Source organism: Guillardia theta (assembly GCF_000315625.1).
Source record: "Guillardia theta CCMP2712 unplaced genomic scaffold GUITHscaffold_133, whole genome shotgun sequence".
Taxonomy (NCBI): domain Eukaryota; class Cryptophyceae; order Pyrenomonadales; family Geminigeraceae; genus Guillardia; species Guillardia theta.
Window position 1 is genome coordinate 12,888 of NW_005434541.1, and position 18,292 is coordinate 31,179.

An 18,292-nucleotide genomic window follows, 5' to 3' on the forward strand; every position below is an offset into this window, starting at 1 on the left:
CTACCATTTCTCTTCCACCCTCCTCCTCTCTCCCTCCTCTTCCATCCCCGTTCCCCTCTCCGCTCCCTGCATTTTCAGTGGGGTTTACATCCCTGCCTGGACCCCTCACCCCCTCCTTTTACCATTGGACCACCCACCATACCCCATCGACCGGATCACAACCTATCGCCACCGGGCCTTCAAGCTAGTAACAATGGAGGGCAAGCGGTCCAAGTGGGCAGACAGCGAGGAGGAGGGGGAGGAGGAGGAGGAGGTGAAGGACAAGGACGAGGTAAGTTCCTCCTGCTTCTCGCTCATCTCCCTTCCTCCTCCTCCTCCTCTCCGTGTATCCGCAGCCGCAGCCGCAGCCGCAGCCTCTTTGGATCCCGCCCTTTCTCCCTCCTCGATGCGACAATATCGCTCATCTTGTTTTCTTCATTCTCACCACTCATCATCCTCTCAATCATCCTCCTCTCTTCTATCCCTCTATCCTCCTCATCGCTTCCTCGCGCCCTCCTCCTCCCTCTCTACTCTCCATGCCAGGATCAATTTTCAAACCAAGCCGCACATAACGTCCTAGCAGGTGAAGGCGGCAGGTCCTCCGCCAGCCAAGAAGTCGAAATGGGAGACCACTCCATCTCCGAGGGCCGAGAAAGGAGAGGAAGAAGGGCCCAAGGGCGAAGCGGCTGGGAAGGAGGGGCAGGCGGATTTGGTAGGGGAGCATGCGTTTCGGAACTGCAGGGTGAAATCCATTCAGGCAGCTCGAGCGACTGAGACAGGAGATGCGACGTCGGCGCTGGACATGCTGGAGGACAAGTTCGATCCTTTCTCTTCTCCCTTCGTTCTCTTACAGCAAGGAGCAGGCTGGCGGCTGGCGGCGCAGAGGGGCTAGCAGAGCAGCAGGTTGAAAGCTGGAGGGTGTGTAGGAGGAGCATGAGACATTGTCGACTTGTGCAGGAGGTGCAGAATGCAGGAGAAGAGGGGGAGAAGGGAGAGACAGCGGCTGAAGCCAAGGAAAGCGAAGCGCAGCCCATCATCGTCCAGTACAAGAAGGAGCTGAATCGGTGCAGGGAGGTAGACAGGTCCTACAAGAAGCTCAACAAGATTGACGAGGGGACGTATGGAGTTGTGTACAGAGCGGAGTATGCCTGTGCTCTCGATGATGGAGCTGTCCTCACGCGCTCTCCCTGTGCTTCAGGTGCAAGATATCGAAGAGGATCGTGGCTTTGAAGCAGGTTCGATCGCTGTCGCATGCTTGCATTGGTCCCTTGACGGCCAGCCGCTGTCTCAGGTGAAGCTCGAGAGAGCAATCGAGGGCTTCCCCTTGACGGCTCTACGTGAACTGACGGTAAGCATGTGAAGGAGCTGGCGCTGCAGATGAAATCTTACTTTTACACCCTGCCTTCCTCCTTCCTCCTCCCACTCTCCCGCACTCCCTCTTCCTCCCTCCTACCTCCTCCCTCCTCCCTCTCCAGGTCCTCCTGGGCCTCCGACACCCCAACATAGTGGACGTTATCGAGATCGTGATCAGCCCGAAGAAGCAGGTGCGAGAGCGGGAGGGGGAGCAGCAGCGCCGGGGCAGCAGGAGAGCGTGACGAGGCATGCAGGTCTTCATGGTCATGGAGTATATGGAGCATGATTTCCGGGCCCTCATGGAGACGATGAAGGCCCCGTTCCGCACTGGACAGGCAGCAGCAGCTGGGGGAGAGCTGGAGAGAGCGGTGACGATTCTGTGCTCCGCAGGTGAAGTGCCTGATGAAGCAGCTGCTGAGCGGGGTGGAGTTCATGCACAGGTCCAAGAAGGAGGAGGGCAAAGAGGAGAGGAGAGGGGAGGAGGAGGAGGAGGAGGAGGAGGAGGAGGAGGAGGAGGAGGAGGAGGAGGAGGAGGAGGAGGAGGAGGAGGAGGAGGCAGAGGAGATGGTTGTGGTGGAAAGGAGGGGGTGGGAGACAGTGAAGGAAGGAGGAGAGGCAACGAGGAGGGTGGAGGTGGGAAATATGAGGAGGAGTGAAAGAGGAGGGGAGGAGGGAAGGAGGAGGAGTGAAAGAGGAGGGGAGGTGGAAGGAGGAAGAGGCTGGGATGGGGGGGGTTCGAACCGCTTCCTGCAGGCACTGGGTGATCCACCGGGACCTCAAGACCTCGAACCTGGTGCGTTGACTTCCGAGGGTTCCACGGGCTTGACTAGGTCGGGACTTTCAGTTGCTGGACAACAAGGGATGCCTCAAAGTATGCGACTTCGGGCTCGCAAGAAAGGTCCTCCACCCTCCCCTTCCTTTCTCCCTCCACCTTCCCACCTCCTGTCCCCTCGAGCCCCAGCACGCATCCCTGCTCAGTCTGCCCCTCTCCTTTGCCTTCTCACCTGCTCCTTCTCGTCTCCTCCCTTGTTGACTTCGATATCCAGTACCACGACCCTGTCAAGGCGATGACGCCTGAGGTTGTCACTCTGTGGTACCGGGCTCCAGAGCTCCTCTACGGGGAAAAGGTATGCAAAATTACCCATTCTCTCCTTTCTCCGCTTCCAGCTCTACTCCAGCTCTACTGCAGATCATGATCTGCCAGTGCTACCCCTCTTGCTCCGCCGCTCTCTGCCTCCTCCTCAACCTCCTCCTTCGTCCATCCCCCTCCTCCCCTCCATACTTCCCTCCTCACGGAACTGGTCAGCACTACTCGATCGCCATCGATATGTGGTCGGTCGGTTGCATCTTTGCCGAGTTGGTGCTCAAGGTGAAGAAACGCAGGAGAAGAGGAAGGAGAGGAAGGAGGAGGGGGGGTTGGTGGATGAAGGGGAGTTGATCTATGGAGGAGGAGGGGTTGGAGGAGGAAGAGGGGGTCGATGGAGGAGTGGGAGTGGGGGTGAGGGGTGGTCGGCTGTGGAGGAGGAGATTTGCTGACCTCTCCTCCTCCTCTAGGAGCCGCTGCTGCGAGGAAAGACGGAGCAAGATCAGAGGGACAAGATCGTCGAGCTCATCGGTTGTCATGATGGGAGGACGAGGAGGATGGAGAGGAAGGACGAAGGGAGATGCAGGGTCTATAGGATGATGATGGCGACTACGATGATGAAGATGATAATGATGATGATGAGAGGGAGGGTATGAGGGGGTTGGAAGAGAAGGGGAAGAGCATGTTATGAGGGCTGTCAGGCCGGAAGGAGCCTGATGCTTGCTCGGCAGGAACACCAGACGAGGAGACGTGGCCCAAGTTCAAGGAGCTGCCGCTCTCAAAGGTCAGCTGAGCTCCTGCTGGGCACGGACAGTCCGACTGACCCCCTGCCGATCAGCATGTGAGGTACAAGAGGAGAAAAAACACTCTCCGAGACAAGATACCCAAGGCACCAGCACATGCTTGCTCCCTCTCCCCCTCCTCTCACTCTCCCTTCCCCCAGGTCTCCTACACTGGTGGACCTTCCTTGAGCGACCTTGGGTTCGAGATGCTATCTCGCCTCCTCTACTATGACCCGGGTAAGCCTCCAGTGACCGGAGAGGTTGACTGAGTAAGGAATTAAGAGGGTGAGGGTAGCAGGAGGATATGAGGAGAGGAAGGGAGTTGGAGGGCAGGAGGTAATGGGACAGAGCGGAGGGAAGGAGGGCTTCGTGGAGAGGAAGAAAGAAAGAGTTACGAGACGTGGGTAGGTCAGTATGGGAAGGAAGAAGGCAGGAGAGGAAGAGGGAGGGAGGGAGGGAGGGAGGGAGGGAGGGAGGGAGGGAGGGAGGAAAGGGGTAGGAGAGCAGAGCAGGGGAGTGGAGGGATGAACAAGGGAGGGTTACATGCCCCTGCAGAGCGTCGATGGACCGCCAAACGTGCTCTTGAGTCAGAGTTCTTCAAAGAGGTCTGCTACTCCCCTCTCCCCCCCCCCTCCTCTTCCCTCCCCCCGTCCTCCATTCCCTCTTCTCCTCCCTCTTCCCTTCCTCCTGTAAGGATCGTTCCTCATCGTGCTCGACCAGGCGCCTCTCGCATGCAAGCCGGAGGACATGCCGACATGGCCCAGCACGGTGCTGCTTGCCCTCGCTGCCCACGGGAGCTGACAGTTTGGCAGCACGACGAGCCAAAGGGGAGCAGGAAGAAGAAAATGACGCCTGAGGTCGACGACAGGTGGGAGTCAGCTGGAGGAGGGAGCGGAGCTCTTCTTAGTTGCGATGCAGGGCGGCGGCCTACTTCGACGAGGATGGACGTTTCAACAGGGCGAGCGATTGAAGGAGGGGAGGGGTAGCTTCAAGGGTCCATGGTGGTGAATATGGGTGATGAAGATGAACAAGTGAACATGAAGGTTGACATCGTGGTGTGTTGATATCAAGAAAGAAATGAAGATTCAAGTAGGAGTTTCGGAGGAGTTCCCTATCGACATCTCCTCTTCGCGAAGTTCCTCATTAAGAGTTGACCAGGAGCAGGAGCAGGAGCAGGAGCAGGAGCAGGAGCAGTTGTCAATCTGTTCTTCGTTTCCGTTGAAAGTTACCCCCCTACCCCAAAAGTTTCATCCACCTACCCCCCACTTTCACTACAATCACCATCTGTGATAGACCCGTGCTTAATCACCCCACCCTGCAAGTTGTCATAGCTGCTAGCAATGGTGGACGGGGATGGTGGGTTGGTAGCATGGCTGGTGGCGGCGGAGGATGGAGCAGGCGAGGGTCTGCAAGACGATCAGCTGAACTCTCTGCTGGAGAGCCTCCTCTCACACCAGGTCGACCCTCGTGAGCTCGCAGCATTCCCTGCCCAGCAGGGGGAGCAAGACGAGAAGGCGGCATTGAAGTCAGGAGCGCAGACAGTGTTGGTGAGGGAAGGAGGGAGGGAGGGAGGGAGGGAAGGGGGGGAGGGAGGGAGCTGACGACTATGACAGGATCTCATCACTCAGACGTTCTTGTACGGCTCTGAGAACGGCAGGCAGCTCGTCATCCGCATCCTTCACGCCATGGCCCTGCAGCGGAAGATGTTATGGGAGAGCCTGAGCAAGAGGAAGTTTGAAAGCGGCATCGCCTTCATCAAGCTCTTCGGTAAGCTTCCCAGCGGTGAGGTCGAGAGCATGTGGCTCCTCCTCATCGCCGACCTCTGCGTCATGCCGGAGGCTGCCAAGAAGGTCAGTCAGATTCTCTCCTCCTCCAAGGACACGCTGGACAAGGTCTTGACGCTCGTGGGGACCTCCAGCGCGCACGAGGACAGGGTGCATGCTTCGAGGATAGTGCGCTTCGTGTGCGCTCATGAGCCGCTGAAGGGCAAGATCTTGACGCTGCAAGGAGTAGTCATGAAGTTCTCCAGGCTGCTGGTGCTGCCAGGGGACGAGCAGGCGGAGCTGCTGGCGCTGCCCTCCAAGATCCAGTCGCGTCCTACGTCGAGGCAGAACCAGGCGGAAGGTCAATCGACCTTCCGAGGGAGCAGGGGAGGGGCGCAGAAGCAGACGGCGGTGAAGCGAACGCCGAGCAAGGGGAAGCTAAACGCTATCACTGAGGACGACGAGCCCCTGTCGGTGGTCGAGGAGAGGAGCATGGAGGTGGACAGCGAGTCGGGCCCGATCTCCCGCGCTGCCTCCGGGGCCCGGAGGCAGTCGGTGTCGAGCATACCGTCGGAGGGGAAGGGGAGGAGGAAGAGCGACGCCGTCAAAACTGAGCTTTTCGTCTTGACCCTGGACAACGCTTCCTCCTCCCATAGAGTGCAGGGCAACATAGCAGCGGTTCTCTAGCCCCCCCTCCCCCTCTTACCCGCTACCTGCCCTTCCAGTGCGCTCCTGCTCCCTCTTCTCCTGCTCCTGCTCCTGCTCCTGCTCCTGCTCCTGCTCCTGCTCCTGCTCCTGACCATATCTGCCGTGACTGAAGAGGCTGTGTAGACGGTGGCCACCATCCTGCAGGATGAGAAGAACTTGTCGGTGAGCTCTCAAGCCATTTCGGATTCTGCTGAACTAGTTTCTAGTCGCTCGCAGAGCATCACTTGAGCTCCTTGGTCACTCCCCTCCTCCGCCTCTTCCGCAAGTCGCATGGGTACACGAATCACCCTCTTCCCTGTCCTGTCTTGCTCCTCCCTCTGCTCTGCTCTGCTCTGCTCTGCTCTGCTCTGCTCTCACAGGCTCTCTAACTCTACCTCAGGTCGGCGCAAGAGCATGCTCTGAGAGCTCTCGGCAACCTCTTCGCCAAGCGGGGCTGCACTAGCCTCCTCCACAGCCTCGACACCCTCACAGACGTGGTGGAGGACCCGCCCAAGAAAGTCTCCTCCTCCCGCTCTGCAGACTTCTGTACCTCCTCCTCCTCCTGGTCCAGCATGACGATGACAAGACGCGCAGGTGTGCAGGTCCTCCTGCATCCTCTGCTCCAGGTCCTCCTGCAAGGAAGCGCGCGGGCTCAACAGTACGCCGCCCTGCTCGTAGCGAATTTGGTGAACGAACATGCACTAGATGTCCTCCCCCCCCCCCTCATCCTTGTCCTTGTCCTCCTCGCGCTTCTTCTTGTGCCCTCGTCCTCCCTCGCCCTCGCCCTCGTCGCCTTCTCGTCACCTCCTCCTTCTACTTTCTCATGCACTTGTTTGTGCTTGTCGTAGTCTGACTGTGGATCGCAAGGCGTGCGATGAGGCAGTATCACGCATTATCCTGGATGTGAGGGAGGGAGGGAGGGAGGGAGGGAGGGAGGGAGGGAGGGAGGGAGGGAGGGAGGGAGGGATGGATGGATGGATGGAGGGAGGGAGGGATAGGAAGGGAACGTGACTCAAGAGGCAGGTGCCAGAGCTGATCGAAGTCGTTCAATCTCGCTATCACGATCACCTCCAAGGGTGAGTGGGTGCCAACTCAGCACACCTGACTGCCCAGCAGGAACCGAGCTCGAGCTCCGACTCCCGACCTCTCGTCCAGCAGCCTGCTAGATCTCAGCTCGACAAAGAGCACGTGGGTCACCGACATATCTGGTAAGGTTCCCCTGCTCCGTGAGGGCAGACGACTGACGGCCGAGCCCAAGGGGGAGGAGGAGGAGGAGGGGGGATCGTTGGACCAACCTGCGGCGAGCTGTGCGGAGTCGCGCTGAGCAATCTGGCGAGGAGCAGAGTGGTGCCGTTCGGGGCGAAGACGAAAGGGAACTTGAAGTTTGCAACCTTGTAGATGAGAAGGGGGAGGAGAGAAGTTGTCGTGAGATGTTGTACATTGATGCTAACAAGAGCCCATCGCATCTCTGCCTCCCCTCGCTCCTCTCACCAGCTGCGGCTCCATTCCTTCGTTCCCGACGCGCGAGGAAGCGAGCAGGACGAGCACGTCACTTTACACTCCCGCCTTCATCTCCCGGGATGGAGTAGACGACCTTAGAGCCTTGGTAGAGGATGCGAGGAGAGTTCATTGTAGTCCCCTGCTGCCATGCTCCAGACTTCAGTACTGAGTTCATCTGAGGAGGGGGGGGGAAAGAGTTGTGAGGAGACGAGCCTGCGGGTTGTACTACATGACCGTTCCCAGCATGTGGCGGGAAGTGCACTTGCTGCATGTTCATCTGCATGGGAGGCGTGTAGACTGACGGCTGTCCGGGCCTCGCCTGCTGTAGGCCGTGATGGGGGAGCAACTGCTGGTAGCGCATGTCGGGGTACTGAGGGGAGAACTCCACCTGCGCCTGGGTAGTGTCCAGAACCGTCTCCTCGCCGCTCCTCGGCGTGCTCATGTTCGGGCTGAAGGGCCCTGGAGGCTCCCTCGTAACCATTCGCTCCATCCTCGTGCCAGTAGCCATCCTGTCTCTCGGAGACGCCATGGGAGCATGAGCATTCTTCTCCCTCTGCCCTGACGGGGCCCTCCCATCGCGCGGCGTGCTCATCGGCGTGCTCATCGGCGTGCCTCGAGGAGTCGCACTCGGAGAGCTCACAGACAGTCCCTGCAGGAGGAGGAGAGTGAGATACGTCACACCGTCAACATAAGGAGCAAGAAAAAGGCAGGACGAGCAAGAAGCAAGCAAGACAGACGTCTGCAGCAGCAGCAGCAGCAGCAGCAGCACTCACCCCTTTCATGGTTGTCACGATGAACTCGAGGGGAGCTATCACGATGTTGCCATTTTCCAGGGCCGACTGCTTCCTCGGAGACTCCAGCGCAGCCCCTCCTGTGGAGTCGGGCCGGTGCTTCAGCTTCGGAACGTAGATCTCCTCCGACCCGACCCGCTGCTCGGGGACCATCATGCGAGGAGTCTTGCACGACATGTCTCGATCTATCCTCTCGACGCCCGCCTGGCTGTGCATTCCATGCAAACCTCTGAGGGGCTGTTGCTCGGCGATCGCCCTCAGTCGAGAGTTGTTTTTGTGCTCAATGTCATATTTGTCCACCTTCCTTGGCTCGCACGCGCTACAAGCTTGTCCCATGCTTCTGATCGCCCAGTTGAAAGCTCAAGGGCACGGTGTTTTTTGTATCAAGTTCGCCGATAATCACAGGACATTGAACTACAACAAGCAAAACGTCAGTATGTACTTGAGGGTATCCATAGGAGGGAATGCTAGAAAGAGATCGAATTGTCCAACAACCAAGAGTATGATGAAGATCATGACAGCTCAGGGTGAGCATATCGGAGTTCATAACAAGTGGGCATTGCTTGGAATTGCCAATGTCAAATTGCGCATTAGGAGTACAGAAAAAGACAAGGAAAGGGGTGGAGCAAGGACTGCAGTAAGAGAACAAGTTCAAGAGTTGATCATCATATCAGAGTGAGAGGACAACAGGTCAGAGTTGATGATTATCGTGCATTGATATCGCAAGTGACATTGAAAATGCCGAAAGACCCGAAAGACCCTATCGGCCTCTGTGCATGAAAAAGGGTTGCAGGGTAACGACCCTCTCAACCGGCCTTCCACCCCTGCCAACCTATGCGATGTACCCCTGGTACCCTCGACAGAAATAAGGTACAACACATACATTTGAATATATCACAGATACATTCAAAAAACTCTATATAAGCTATACCAGTACATCTATTAGCGATACATTATCTTCAGGTGCTGTATGAGCCCTCGGGATTCCTGTCGGGCAGATCGAGCGATCCATGGCTACCCCTCGCCCGCGCGCCTCCTCCTCCTCCTCCTCCTCCTCCTCCTCCTCCTCCTCCTCCTCCTCCTCCTCCTCCTCCTCCTCCTCCTCCTCCTCCTCCTCTTCCCCATCTTCGTCTTCCTCCTCCTCCTTGTCACCCGTCTCCTTGTTCCCACCTGGAACACTCCCATACATCTCATCACTTCCCTTCATGCCAGGTTGCTAATGCGCAGATGTGACAATCGAGCCAGGAGACATTCATCCCTCTGAAGGATGGCCGAGGAAGGGGGGAGGATGACAATGATGATTACCAGGATGACGATGGTGAGTGGGAGCTGCATGATTCGGCTCCAACACCGCGATCAGAGACGGAAGAAGACTTCACCACCATCCAACGAAGCGCAAGCGACAGCCTCTCGGCATACGACAGCTTGATCCGCACCCCTCGGCGGCTCTCACGATTCCGCTCAGCAGGCCATCACCCGGCAAGATCAGGCCGATGGAATGCTCCCAAGATCGATCTCAACTCGTCTCCCAGGAATTCGAGCCCGAACGAGGCATCGTTCGGTAGGGCACAAACGTCGCCATCGCTGATAACAAGGCTCTCCAGCAGTCCTTTCCGAGCCACATTCCTAAGGAAACGGATCCCGGCAAAACCTCTCCATCCTCCTCCCTTGGATTCTTTCGAGGACAAGGAGGAGGACAACGTGCCAGACAGCATCGTTGCAGAGGCTGAAATAGTGATCAATGCAGCTGAAAATTTCCTTCGCTCCATTCCAGCGAGCATCCAGACGTTTGAAAGGGTGCTGTCGGAGCTGGGCAGCGCCCTGGAGGGGGGAGGCAGCCAAGGGGCCGACAGAGACCTGCTGATGCAGAAAGAGCAGACGATCAGAGACAGGATACAGCATTGCGGGACAGCCGAGGTTGAAATCAACAATGTGAAGACATGGCTGCGCGATCAGATCTCGAACCGCACCATCGTGCCGAACCTCTTTCGAGCGAACATTCAGCGCCTGTCGAACATGATCGAGATCGCGCAGAAGAATTTGACTTCCCCCGCTGATGAGGTGCTTGTTGTCACTGTAGAGGGGACCGGGCCGCTCGACGCTGTCGAGGAGATCGACAAGGTTTGTGTGCTAGTTTCTGTGGTGAACAGAGCTACGGGGGTGTTCCTGAAGAAGAGCAGGACGCTAAGGTATCCTGCATGGACTGCAGATGTCCTGTGTCTGATGTGGGTTTGCAGTACTGTGATTCAGAGGTATGAGAAACGAGCCGTCCTCGATGTGAAGTACTCTAGGGATTCCAAGAGCCGGCAGATCCAGTATCGGCCGACGGCAGAAGGATATTCGTATATACTCCCATGCCTGACGCAGCCGTCCGACGTCGGCAACGAGAGCTACGTCCTGCCTTCTGGGTCCTCCATGCCTTCAAAGTACCGTCCGGCCTGGAATGAAGAATTCCTGTACGACGAAGAGGTCTGTTGAGAAGAAGAGACCTGTTGTGCTGCTACACGTTAAGAGGTTTCCTCGCCCTCCATCGCTCTTGTCGGGCACTCGACGACTCTGATCTCACGCTCTTCCTCTCCTTCGTCTTCTCATCCTCTCAGCCTGCAACCACCCATCCCTCTTGCCGTCACCGGCAGGCTGACTTTGACACCTTAGGTGGAGCATCTGCTGGGAGAAGACGTCGTCTTCTTCTTCGAGATCATCGACCTCGTCGACACCTCCCGCTCGTCTCTGCCGCAAGGGCAACGTCCTTGGAACCGAATCGCGTGGGCGTTCTATCGGCCGAGCAACCTGGCATCCGAGCAGGACCAGGGCGTGAGGAGGAAGTCTGCTGGGAAGGAGAGGCCCAGCTCTCTTGCGAGGTCCCTTGGGAAGTCTCTAGATCTCCAGCTCTACAGATACTCTTGGCCCTGGCTGTCAAGAACTTGGAGGGGTCTGACAGGATCGCCGTCCCCAGCAGCCGCTGACTTCAACAGCCAGTGCGTTGCCTACAGGTCCTGGAGTCGGGGAAAGCCTTCCGGGCCCCGGCCCTCCTGGAAGCCGTACCCGAGTACCCTCTCAGTAACCTTCGAGAGGATCGCTCGGCCCGTCCTCGAGATCGTCCCCAGGAGCATCCCAGCCGACGTCTCAGTCCGTGAAGTCACCCTGACAAACTTCTTTGCGGTCTCCGGCGTCAGCCTGCACGTGCGGGCGACCGAGGCCCTGTGGAAGGGCGACGAAGTTCAGATCGCTTTTCCCGACAGTCGCTGGGTGGGGAGGCTCACTGGAGCTTCGACGAGCCCACAGGGGACGCTACGAGGCCTCGGGAGCGGAAAGGAGGGAGTACTTAGGGTGAGGGATCCTTCGAGCCTGCGCGCTGCTCTGCGTGACTTTCCTGTCCCGTCCTCCTAGTTCCAGGTCCAGCGCTCGCTGGGGAGGGAGCCAGCGTTTGAGATCCGGTTGACCATTGAAGTTGTCCTGCACTACGGTGAGCTCGGGCAACGTCCTTGCGATATCCCGCTGAACCATGTCCTTGCCTTGTCCGCTCCCGCCCTGCAGTGATGAAGCATCCGAGCAAGCTCCGAGTCCACGTGGAGGTGACGAGGACGAGGTCGTCCATGCCCTGGCAGCTGGAGCAGGAGAGCACTATGGCGGGGGAGCATGACTCTGTGACGAGGATGCGGAGGAGCGCGCAGCTCAAGACTGAAGGTAGAAGTTCTCCGCTATTCCCTCCTCCCTCCCCTCCCCATCTTCTTCCACCGCGAGACCCAAACAAGCCCTGACTCCCCTCCTCCAGCAGATGACAAGCAGCCAGCTGACCCCAAGATACACGACCTTCTTAGAGCAAGGCTGGACAAGGCTTCCCGTCAGGTAGAGCCTTGTTTCCTATGTCTGCACTCGAATGATCGCGGCCCTTAGGGCAACTGGTGTAGAGTCCCTGAGAGGGTCAGGTCTTCGCTCGCGACAGGGGCCGGCGGCTGTTCTTGTGTCGAGTTCTGCTCGTCGGCGAACCTCGTGGCAGTGGCGATGTGCAATGATCACGTGGTCCTGCTGCTCCTGCTCCTGCTCCTGCCCCTGCCCCTGCCCCTGCTCCTGCTCCTGCTCCTGCTCCTGCTCCTGCTCCTGCTCCTGCTCCTGCTCCTGCCCCTGCCCCTGCTCCTGCTTCTGCTCCTGCTCCTCCTCGTCCTCGACCTTGTCCTCGTCCTTCTTCTCTTTGTCTTGCGTACTGCTTCTCTTCTTCCTCTCCTGCTGTGTGAACTTTCGCTGATTCATTCCAGCAGTCTTCTCCTCTCAACATCTACGACACGTCCAATGGAGATCTCCTCAGACGGCTGGACGCTCATCGAGGGATTGTCTACTGCCTTGAATGGTCTACCGTGAAGCTTGCAGGTGGCAGAGAAGACAGGAGGAGGAGGAGGAGGAGGAGGAGAATGGGAGCGGGAGCAGGAGCGGGAGCAGGAGCAGGAGTGAGAGAGTGGTGAAGGACAGAGAGGCAGCGAGGGAAACGATGGTAATTGAGAGGACGATGATACTGGAGAAGATTGCGATGGAGAAGAAACGATGATGATGGAGATAATACAGATGATAGAGAAGAACAGGGAACGATGGTGGTGGTGGTGGTGGTGGTGGTGGTGGTGATGATGATGATGATGATGATGATGATGATGATGATGATGATGATGATGATGATGATGATGATGATGGTACTTCCCCTGGATTCACCAGCCATGGTTCGGTCCTGACGCTGGGCTGACGTCCCTTAGGAGCTACAACCCATGTGCTTCTCTCTTCCAGTGCGGACAGGACGGTGAAGGTCTGGAACGTCAGGAGCGGCGAGGTGCTAGCGACTCTCTACCACCCGGACTTCGTCTACTCATCATCCTTCCTCCGCTTCCCTCCTCGAGCTCCCGCCTCCTCTCCTGCCGCTACTGCTGACGATGCTGCTGCATCGGTGGACTCGACGGAGCTCCCGGCTGCTGTTGGAAGTGACGGAGGGGAGGACGGGCTGCATGTAGTGACGGCCGGGTACGAGGGGAGGGTGAAGGTATGGAACGTGTGCTACGAGAGCAGGGGGGAGGCTCTGCCGGTAGTAGGAGAGTTCAGCACGGTGGTCAAGGCAGACCTGCTGTATGCTGAGAAGAGGAACGTCGACAACTGCCTGCTGGTGGTCTTGTTCGACGCCCGGCAAGAGTTTGAGGAGGATGACTGCTTCGTTGTCTACCTGCCAGGGTTCGAGCTCGCGCCCGACGCTGCTTCCCAGGAGCAGGCGGCTCCTGCGGAGTTCAAGAGCGTGGTGAACAGAGATGGGTGGGCTATGGACTACGAGAACGAGGAGTGGTGCTGCGAGCAGGGCAGCTTCCCCTTCCCTCTAGCCAAGAGCGACGCGCCCCTGCTCATCAGGGCGGAGGCTGCGACCTCGGGCGTGTTCCTGCATGTGAGGATAGCGAGCAAGGTTCCTGCAACCCAGCCCTTCGCCATTCTCGTCCCTGAGGTGACTGACGTCTCGTCGTCTCGTTGCGCTGCTGACGTGGTGGGCAGGGCTCGGGCGTGTGTCCTCCCTGGGACGATCAGGAGGACGAGGGGCTGGCCCAGTCTGTGGACACGTCGCTGCGAGGAAGAGGACAGAACAAGGTAGAGGACGAGGACGAGTACGAGTACGAGGACGAGGACGAGGACGAGGACGAGGACGAGGAGTTCTGGCAGGCAGTATGGAAGGAGATGCAAACTCCCCGTGCTCTGCACGAGCTCCGTCGTCGCTGGACAGCCTTGAAGGCAAGGCGTCCTCGCGGCGCGGTGAAGCCTCAGCAGTGCCTGCTCGTCTTGCCCAGAGTCGCGCCGAGGCCTTGGAGGGCTGACGTCACGGCCAGCGAGACCGCCCACGTGTGGGAAGAGGAGAGGGTCCCGGACGACGTGACCATCTCGTTCGTACCCATGGTGGACCTGCACCCCTCCGACCATCTCACTGTCTTCCTCCCTGGGTTCCGCAGCCTCGACACTCACTTGGGGACGAGGACGAAGCATGGCGAGCGAGTGGCCGTCACGACTTACCACGGCGTCTCCTCCAGGTCCTCCTTCCACCTCATCCCTTGCGCTCTGTTCTTCTGCCCCGACCTCTCCCTCTCCCTCCTCCGCATTGCAGTCAGGTCGCACATCAAGGCAGGGGAGGACGTTAGCTTCACCCTCTACGACCTTTTCCAAGGCTCCCACCGCGACTGTGGCATCGTCGTCCCCACTGGGTCGATCCCCGGCAGGGCCCTTCACTCCAGCCACGAGGTCGGCTTCAGCGTTAGGCTCGAACTCTCCCCCTCCCTCTCCCTCTCCTTCCGCCTTAACTCCATCCTGAGGAGGCAGGACGAGCTGGCCGTCTGGCTGCCGGAGGACGTCGGGTACGGAGCAGCGTCCGACCTGCTCGTCCTCAACATGTGCGACGCAGCTGTCATCTCCGAGGACCTCGACGACTATCGCCAGCTCGTCGCTAGCAGCCATGACGTGTGGGGGAGGGCGACGCTGGACGGGGAGGCGAGGGTGTTACGGATCACAGCTGGGAAGGCCGCTGAGGAGGGATCGCTAATGCTGCTGTCTCTCCCAAGCATCCAGCCGCTGCCCGGCTCCGACTACCTGCGGTACATCCCCCTGTTCCTCCTAGACCGAGAGCCTGCGAGCATGAACGTCAAGTTGAAGAGCAACCCCTGGGTGGAGGATGGAGAGCTCGTAGCTACCATCAGCCTCCACAGCTCCCCCGTCAACTCCCTCTGCGTTCCAGCCAGAAGCTTCTCCGACCGCCGTCGGCTCATTACGGTGAGAGCATGTATTGCTAGTAGGGTGCTGATGAGTCTCCTCCTCCCCTCTCTCCCTCCCTCTCTCCCTCCCTCCTTCTTTCCTTCCCTCCCTCCCTCCTCCTTACCATCCTGCTTCACCAGGGAGATTCGGATGGGGTCATTTGCATGTGGGACATTGGAAGGGTGTTGGGCGAGGAGGAGAAGTTCGTCCTGGACCTGCGGCCAGTGGACGTCTCAAGGCTCTTCGACCGGCAAGGGTTGAAGACGAAAGAGGAGGAGGAAGAGATCGACGAAGCCAAGGCTTCGTCTCATGGCTACTCTATCGCCAGCATCCGATCGGGTAAACCTCCTCCTCCTCCTCCTCCTCCTCCTCCTCCTCCTCTTCTGCCCCATCCGCTATCCTCACTATGACTCACAACATCATATTTTCCTCCTCCTTGACCACTACCACCTTGATCTACTGTGAAACCTCCTGTCCTGTCCTGTCCTGTCCTGTCCTGTCCTGTCCTGTCCTGTCCTGTCCTGTCCTCTTCATGACACGTTGGCTATACAATCAGATCAGCGCGGCAGAAAGCTCGCCGTGCTCACAGCAGACAGCATGGTCAGGGTCTTTGATCTCTCGAACTTGCAACTCCTCTGGAGCTTCGGTGGATTTCTCTGCCAGCGACCCAGCGCTTGCATCAAGTGAAGCAGGACAAGCATTGTTCTCCCATCCTCTGACTCTCCCCTTCCTCCAGGATGGACTTCAGCTCGGACGGCAACTTTCTCAGCTGCGGCAGTGAGGACGGCAGGCTGTTGCTGTGGTGCATGAAGACAGGAGCAACCCAAGACAGTCCGTTCAAGAAGCTTCTCAGGTTTCTTCTCCTCTTCTCCGCTCTTTACTCCCTCCTCCTTTTCACCATCACCTTGTACAGATCCTCCTCCTCCGTATGCTGGAGCCCCTCCTCTCCTCTCCTCGCTCTCTACGCGCCGTGTCGCCCCAGCCCCGTCTTCCTTCTTGAGTTCGACGAGAACCGTGCGGAGCCAAGCATCAGCTCTCCGCCATGAGCGATGAGCGGCAAGGAAGCATGCTGCTCGCACTCGAGCCGTCCTGCTTGTCTGAAGACACAACGTCGACGTCCCTGCGCGCTTGCTCCTTCCCTGAGGGGAAGGAGTTTGTACAACAAGGCAGATCCACCCAGGAGGTTGGACTCTAGGGTTCAGAGGTACTTCCGTGCGATGTTCCGCACGCGCTGGTCGAAGGCCTGAAGGAGGAGAGGGTAAGAAGGAGGAGGAGGGAGAGTAGGTTTACAGCAGATCTGATGGAGTCGTTGGGGTGGTGGAAGGGGTTAAGGAGGATCTGTTGAGAACGTCAGGTGAGATCAACGTGGGATGTAGAGATAGATCATTATGGTATGTGAGAGGGTTGGGATGTAGATCATGGAAAATATGTTCGACAAGATGTAAATGTGTACAACAGACCACAACGTCACGAGAAGAAACATCACCATCATGAACACATGCACACAGTCGACCGAGCACGAATGGTGCAGCAGTCCCAATCTCCTTCATGACAGGCTACTAGACCTCTCCACCTCTCCACCTCTCCACCTCTCCTCCTCACCTTGAGGTACAGCTCGTGGACCTCGGTGAAGAAGCTTTTCACCTGCTCCTCGCCCTTCCCGTCGTGCAGCAGGAGAAACCGCATGTCTGCCAGCATCGACCGTCACCGCCAGTTCTCCCACATCTCCTCCGCTCACGGCCAGCAGTCACATATGCCGAGATGCTCCTGTCATTGAACTTGTCCACCACCTTGAGGAACCTACACGCCTGACATCATCCCCTCTCTTCCTCCTCCCTCCTCTCACATGCTCGGCGTCTTCCACATTTCCTCGTCCACAATGTCCAGAGCCTGTTCCACCAGCGGTCAACAGCCACCATGGGAGGGCGCGGCAGCGCACAGCATGGATGAAGAACTGGTTCTGCTGGTTGACAGACGAATCATCCCTCTGCTACAGGTCACAGGGAAACACCTCGAACAAGGCAGCAGGCAACCTTGCTCGATACCGAGAGCTCGTATACAGGGTTGTCGTTCTTGCCGACGATGACGAAGGTGTATGACGATGTCGCCATGCTCGTCCTCGTCCCTTGGATCCTGCTCCTGCTCCTGCTCCTGCTCCTGCTCCTGCTCCTGCTCCGGCTCCGGCTCCTGCTCCTGCTCCTTCTCCTGTGCTCCCCCTCGGACGCTTGCCCACTGTAAAACAAAAAAAAAGTGGCTTGCCCGACAGCTTCAGTCCAAATCGAGGGAGAAGAGGAGAGGAGGAGATTCGTTGAAGAAACAAGCAAGCTCCTCCTCTTGCTCCTCCTCTTGCTCCTCCTCTTTGCTCCTCTTCTTGCTCCTCCTCCTCTTTGCTCCTCTTCTTGCTCCTCCATACACATCCTCTCCTCGTCCTCTCCTCGTCCTCTCCTCGTCCTCGTCCTCGTCCTCGTCCTCGTCCTTGCCTGCTCCCTTCCTATATCCCCTCCATCAGTGCAGCATGTTTTACAGCGTCTGAGGCAGCGAGGCGTCCTGGGAGTGAGCGGCAAGAGCTCTCAGCCTCAAGACACCCACACGCTCGTCGCCTGCTGCGACATGCCGGGAGACCTTACGGATGATCGGCTCGAGGGAAGCATCTTCCAATGGTGAAATGAACCCTCCCTGCTCCCTGCTCCCTCCTCCCTCCTCCCTCCTCCCTCCTCCCTCCTCCCTCCTCCCTCCTCCCTCCTCCCTCCTCCCTCCTCCCTCCTCCCTCCTCCTCACTTTCCTTCTCTGTCCCTCTCCTCTGCCCTCCTTCGTCCCCGTGCTTCTCCTCCTTAACACACAACCACCACCATTGATACCTCCTCCTCCTCACCACCACCACCATCATCCTCATTACCACATTCCTTGGCACCCTCGTCCTCCTGGTCTGCCTGTACCGCCATTTCCTCCTGCTCCTCCTCATCCTCCATGCCACAGATCAGAGGAGGAGGTCGTGCCAGCGGCGATGACTACAAAACTTCCTCGAGCAAAGTACAGCAGGTACTCTCCGACTCATGGAGTTCAAATGAGGGAGAGGGAGGAGGAGGAGGGAGATGCGAGAGTTTGAGGAGGTGAGGGAGAAGGAGGACGAGGACGAGGACGAGGACGAGGACGAGGACGAGGAGGAGGAGGATGTGAGAGTGAATCGCTGTGTTAAGCTGAGCGTTTATGGAAGTGACGGATGAAGAGGAAGAGGGGATGTGAAAGGACGGTAGAGCACAAGGAGGTAGAGCAAGGGAGAAATGTAGAAGGAGCACGAGCACGAGCACGAGCACGAGCACGAGCAGCAGCAGCAGCAGCAGCAGCAGCAGCAGAAGCAGAAGGAAACGAAGCAGGACAGTGACTGTTCTGCAGACTCTTTCGCTGTTACGTCTCGCGCTTCGATCATGACTGCCCTTGGGTCTCTAACGTCGTCGGTGCCAAAAATCACCGGTGAGTCGTTGCTCCTCCCTCCCCGCCTTGCTCCTGCTCCTGCTCCTGCTCCTGCTCCTGCTCCTGCTCCTGCTCCTGCTCCTGCTCCTCCTGCTCCTCCTGCCCCTACCCCCCCCTTGCTCT

The 18,292-nt window shown here is 58.3% G+C and overlaps 5 protein-coding genes across 5 annotated transcripts; 3 read left to right on the forward strand and 2 right to left on the reverse strand.

Annotated features, from left to right (window-relative positions):
* Positions 1-193: 193 nt before the first annotated feature.
* Positions 194-4,168, forward strand: GUITHDRAFT_118712 (hypothetical protein; the record flags this gene model as incomplete). Its single annotated transcript, XM_005821981.1, has 21 exons — positions 194-271; positions 563-691; positions 737-795; positions 843-882; positions 937-1,121; positions 1,178-1,214; positions 1,271-1,327; positions 1,455-1,523; positions 1,587-1,700; positions 1,744-1,772; positions 2,086-2,125; positions 2,177-2,230; positions 2,379-2,459; positions 2,639-2,701; positions 2,887-2,947; positions 3,148-3,200; positions 3,360-3,435; positions 3,754-3,803; positions 3,919-3,966; positions 4,011-4,066; positions 4,117-4,168. 21 exons carry the CDS (start codon positions 194-196, stop codon positions 4,166-4,168), a joined length of 1,431 nt encoding a protein of 476 aa, XP_005822038.1.
* A 370-nt stretch (positions 4,169-4,538) lies between these two features.
* Positions 4,539-7,046, forward strand: GUITHDRAFT_118713 (hypothetical protein; the record flags this gene model as incomplete). The annotated part of the gene is made up of 10 exons (XM_005821982.1): positions 4,539-4,745; positions 4,812-5,639; positions 5,793-5,831; positions 5,876-5,943; positions 6,049-6,194; positions 6,243-6,334; positions 6,516-6,551; positions 6,672-6,724; positions 6,765-6,856; positions 6,907-7,046. 10 exons carry the CDS (start codon positions 4,539-4,541, stop codon positions 7,044-7,046), a joined length of 1,701 nt encoding a protein of 566 aa, XP_005822039.1.
* A 24-nt stretch (positions 7,047-7,070) lies between these two features.
* On the reverse strand, positions 7,071-8,355 carry GUITHDRAFT_166079 (hypothetical protein). The gene is made up of 2 exons (XM_005821983.1): positions 7,922-8,355; positions 7,071-7,797 (listed from the first exon to the last, which is right to left on the reverse strand). Exons 1-2 carry the CDS (start codon positions 8,273-8,275, stop codon positions 7,198-7,200), a joined length of 954 nt encoding a protein of 317 aa, XP_005822040.1. The 5' UTR covers positions 8,276-8,355; the 3' UTR covers positions 7,071-7,197.
* Positions 8,356-8,375: 20 nt separating this feature from the next.
* On the forward strand, positions 8,376-15,385 carry GUITHDRAFT_118715 (hypothetical protein; the record flags this gene model as incomplete). Its single annotated transcript, XM_005821984.1, has 13 exons — positions 8,376-8,576; positions 9,185-10,128; positions 10,177-10,408; positions 10,595-11,269; positions 11,336-11,405; positions 11,477-11,626; positions 11,718-11,788; positions 11,837-11,962; positions 12,199-12,307; positions 12,682-13,409; positions 13,457-14,716; positions 14,839-15,037; positions 15,255-15,385. 13 exons carry the CDS (start codon positions 8,376-8,378, stop codon positions 15,383-15,385), a joined length of 4,896 nt encoding a protein of 1,631 aa, XP_005822041.1.
* A 151-nt stretch (positions 15,386-15,536) lies between these two features.
* Positions 15,537-16,908, reverse strand: TRS20 (trafficking protein particle complex subunit 2). The gene is made up of 7 exons (XM_005821985.1): positions 16,732-16,908; positions 16,638-16,685; positions 16,545-16,588; positions 16,437-16,498; positions 16,301-16,386; positions 15,989-16,036; positions 15,537-15,941 (listed from the first exon to the last, which is right to left on the reverse strand). Exons 1-7 carry the CDS (start codon positions 16,807-16,809, stop codon positions 15,897-15,899), a joined length of 411 nt encoding a protein of 136 aa, XP_005822042.1. The 5' UTR covers positions 16,810-16,908; the 3' UTR covers positions 15,537-15,896.
* Between the last annotated feature and the right edge of the window lie 1,384 nt (positions 16,909-18,292).

What these genes read in the sequence shown, in the direction of transcription:
- GUITHDRAFT_166079 (XM_005821983.1), bottom strand. Translation starts at nt 8,275, where the DNA reads ATGGGACAAGCTTGTAGCGCGTGCGAGCCAAGGAAGGTGGACAAATAT. An exon ending in TCGTGACAACCATGAAAGGG is followed by an intron (nt 7,798 to 7,921) that starts GTGAGTGCTGCT and finishes CTCCTCCTGCAG; the next exon opens with GGACTGTCTGTGAGCTCTCC.
- TRS20 (XM_005821985.1), bottom strand. Translation starts at nt 16,809, where the DNA reads ATGGCGACATCGTCATACACCTTCGTCATCGTCGGCAAGAACGACAAC. An exon ending in GGCATATGTGACTGCTGGCC is followed by an intron (nt 16,387 to 16,436) that starts GTGAGCGGAGGA and finishes CGATGCTGGCAG; the next exon opens with ACATGCGGTTTCTCCTGCTG. An exon ending in ACGACTCCATCAGATCTGCT is followed by an intron (nt 15,942 to 15,988) that starts GTAAACCTACTC and finishes CTCCTCCTTCAG; the next exon opens with GCCTTCGACCAGCGCGTGCG.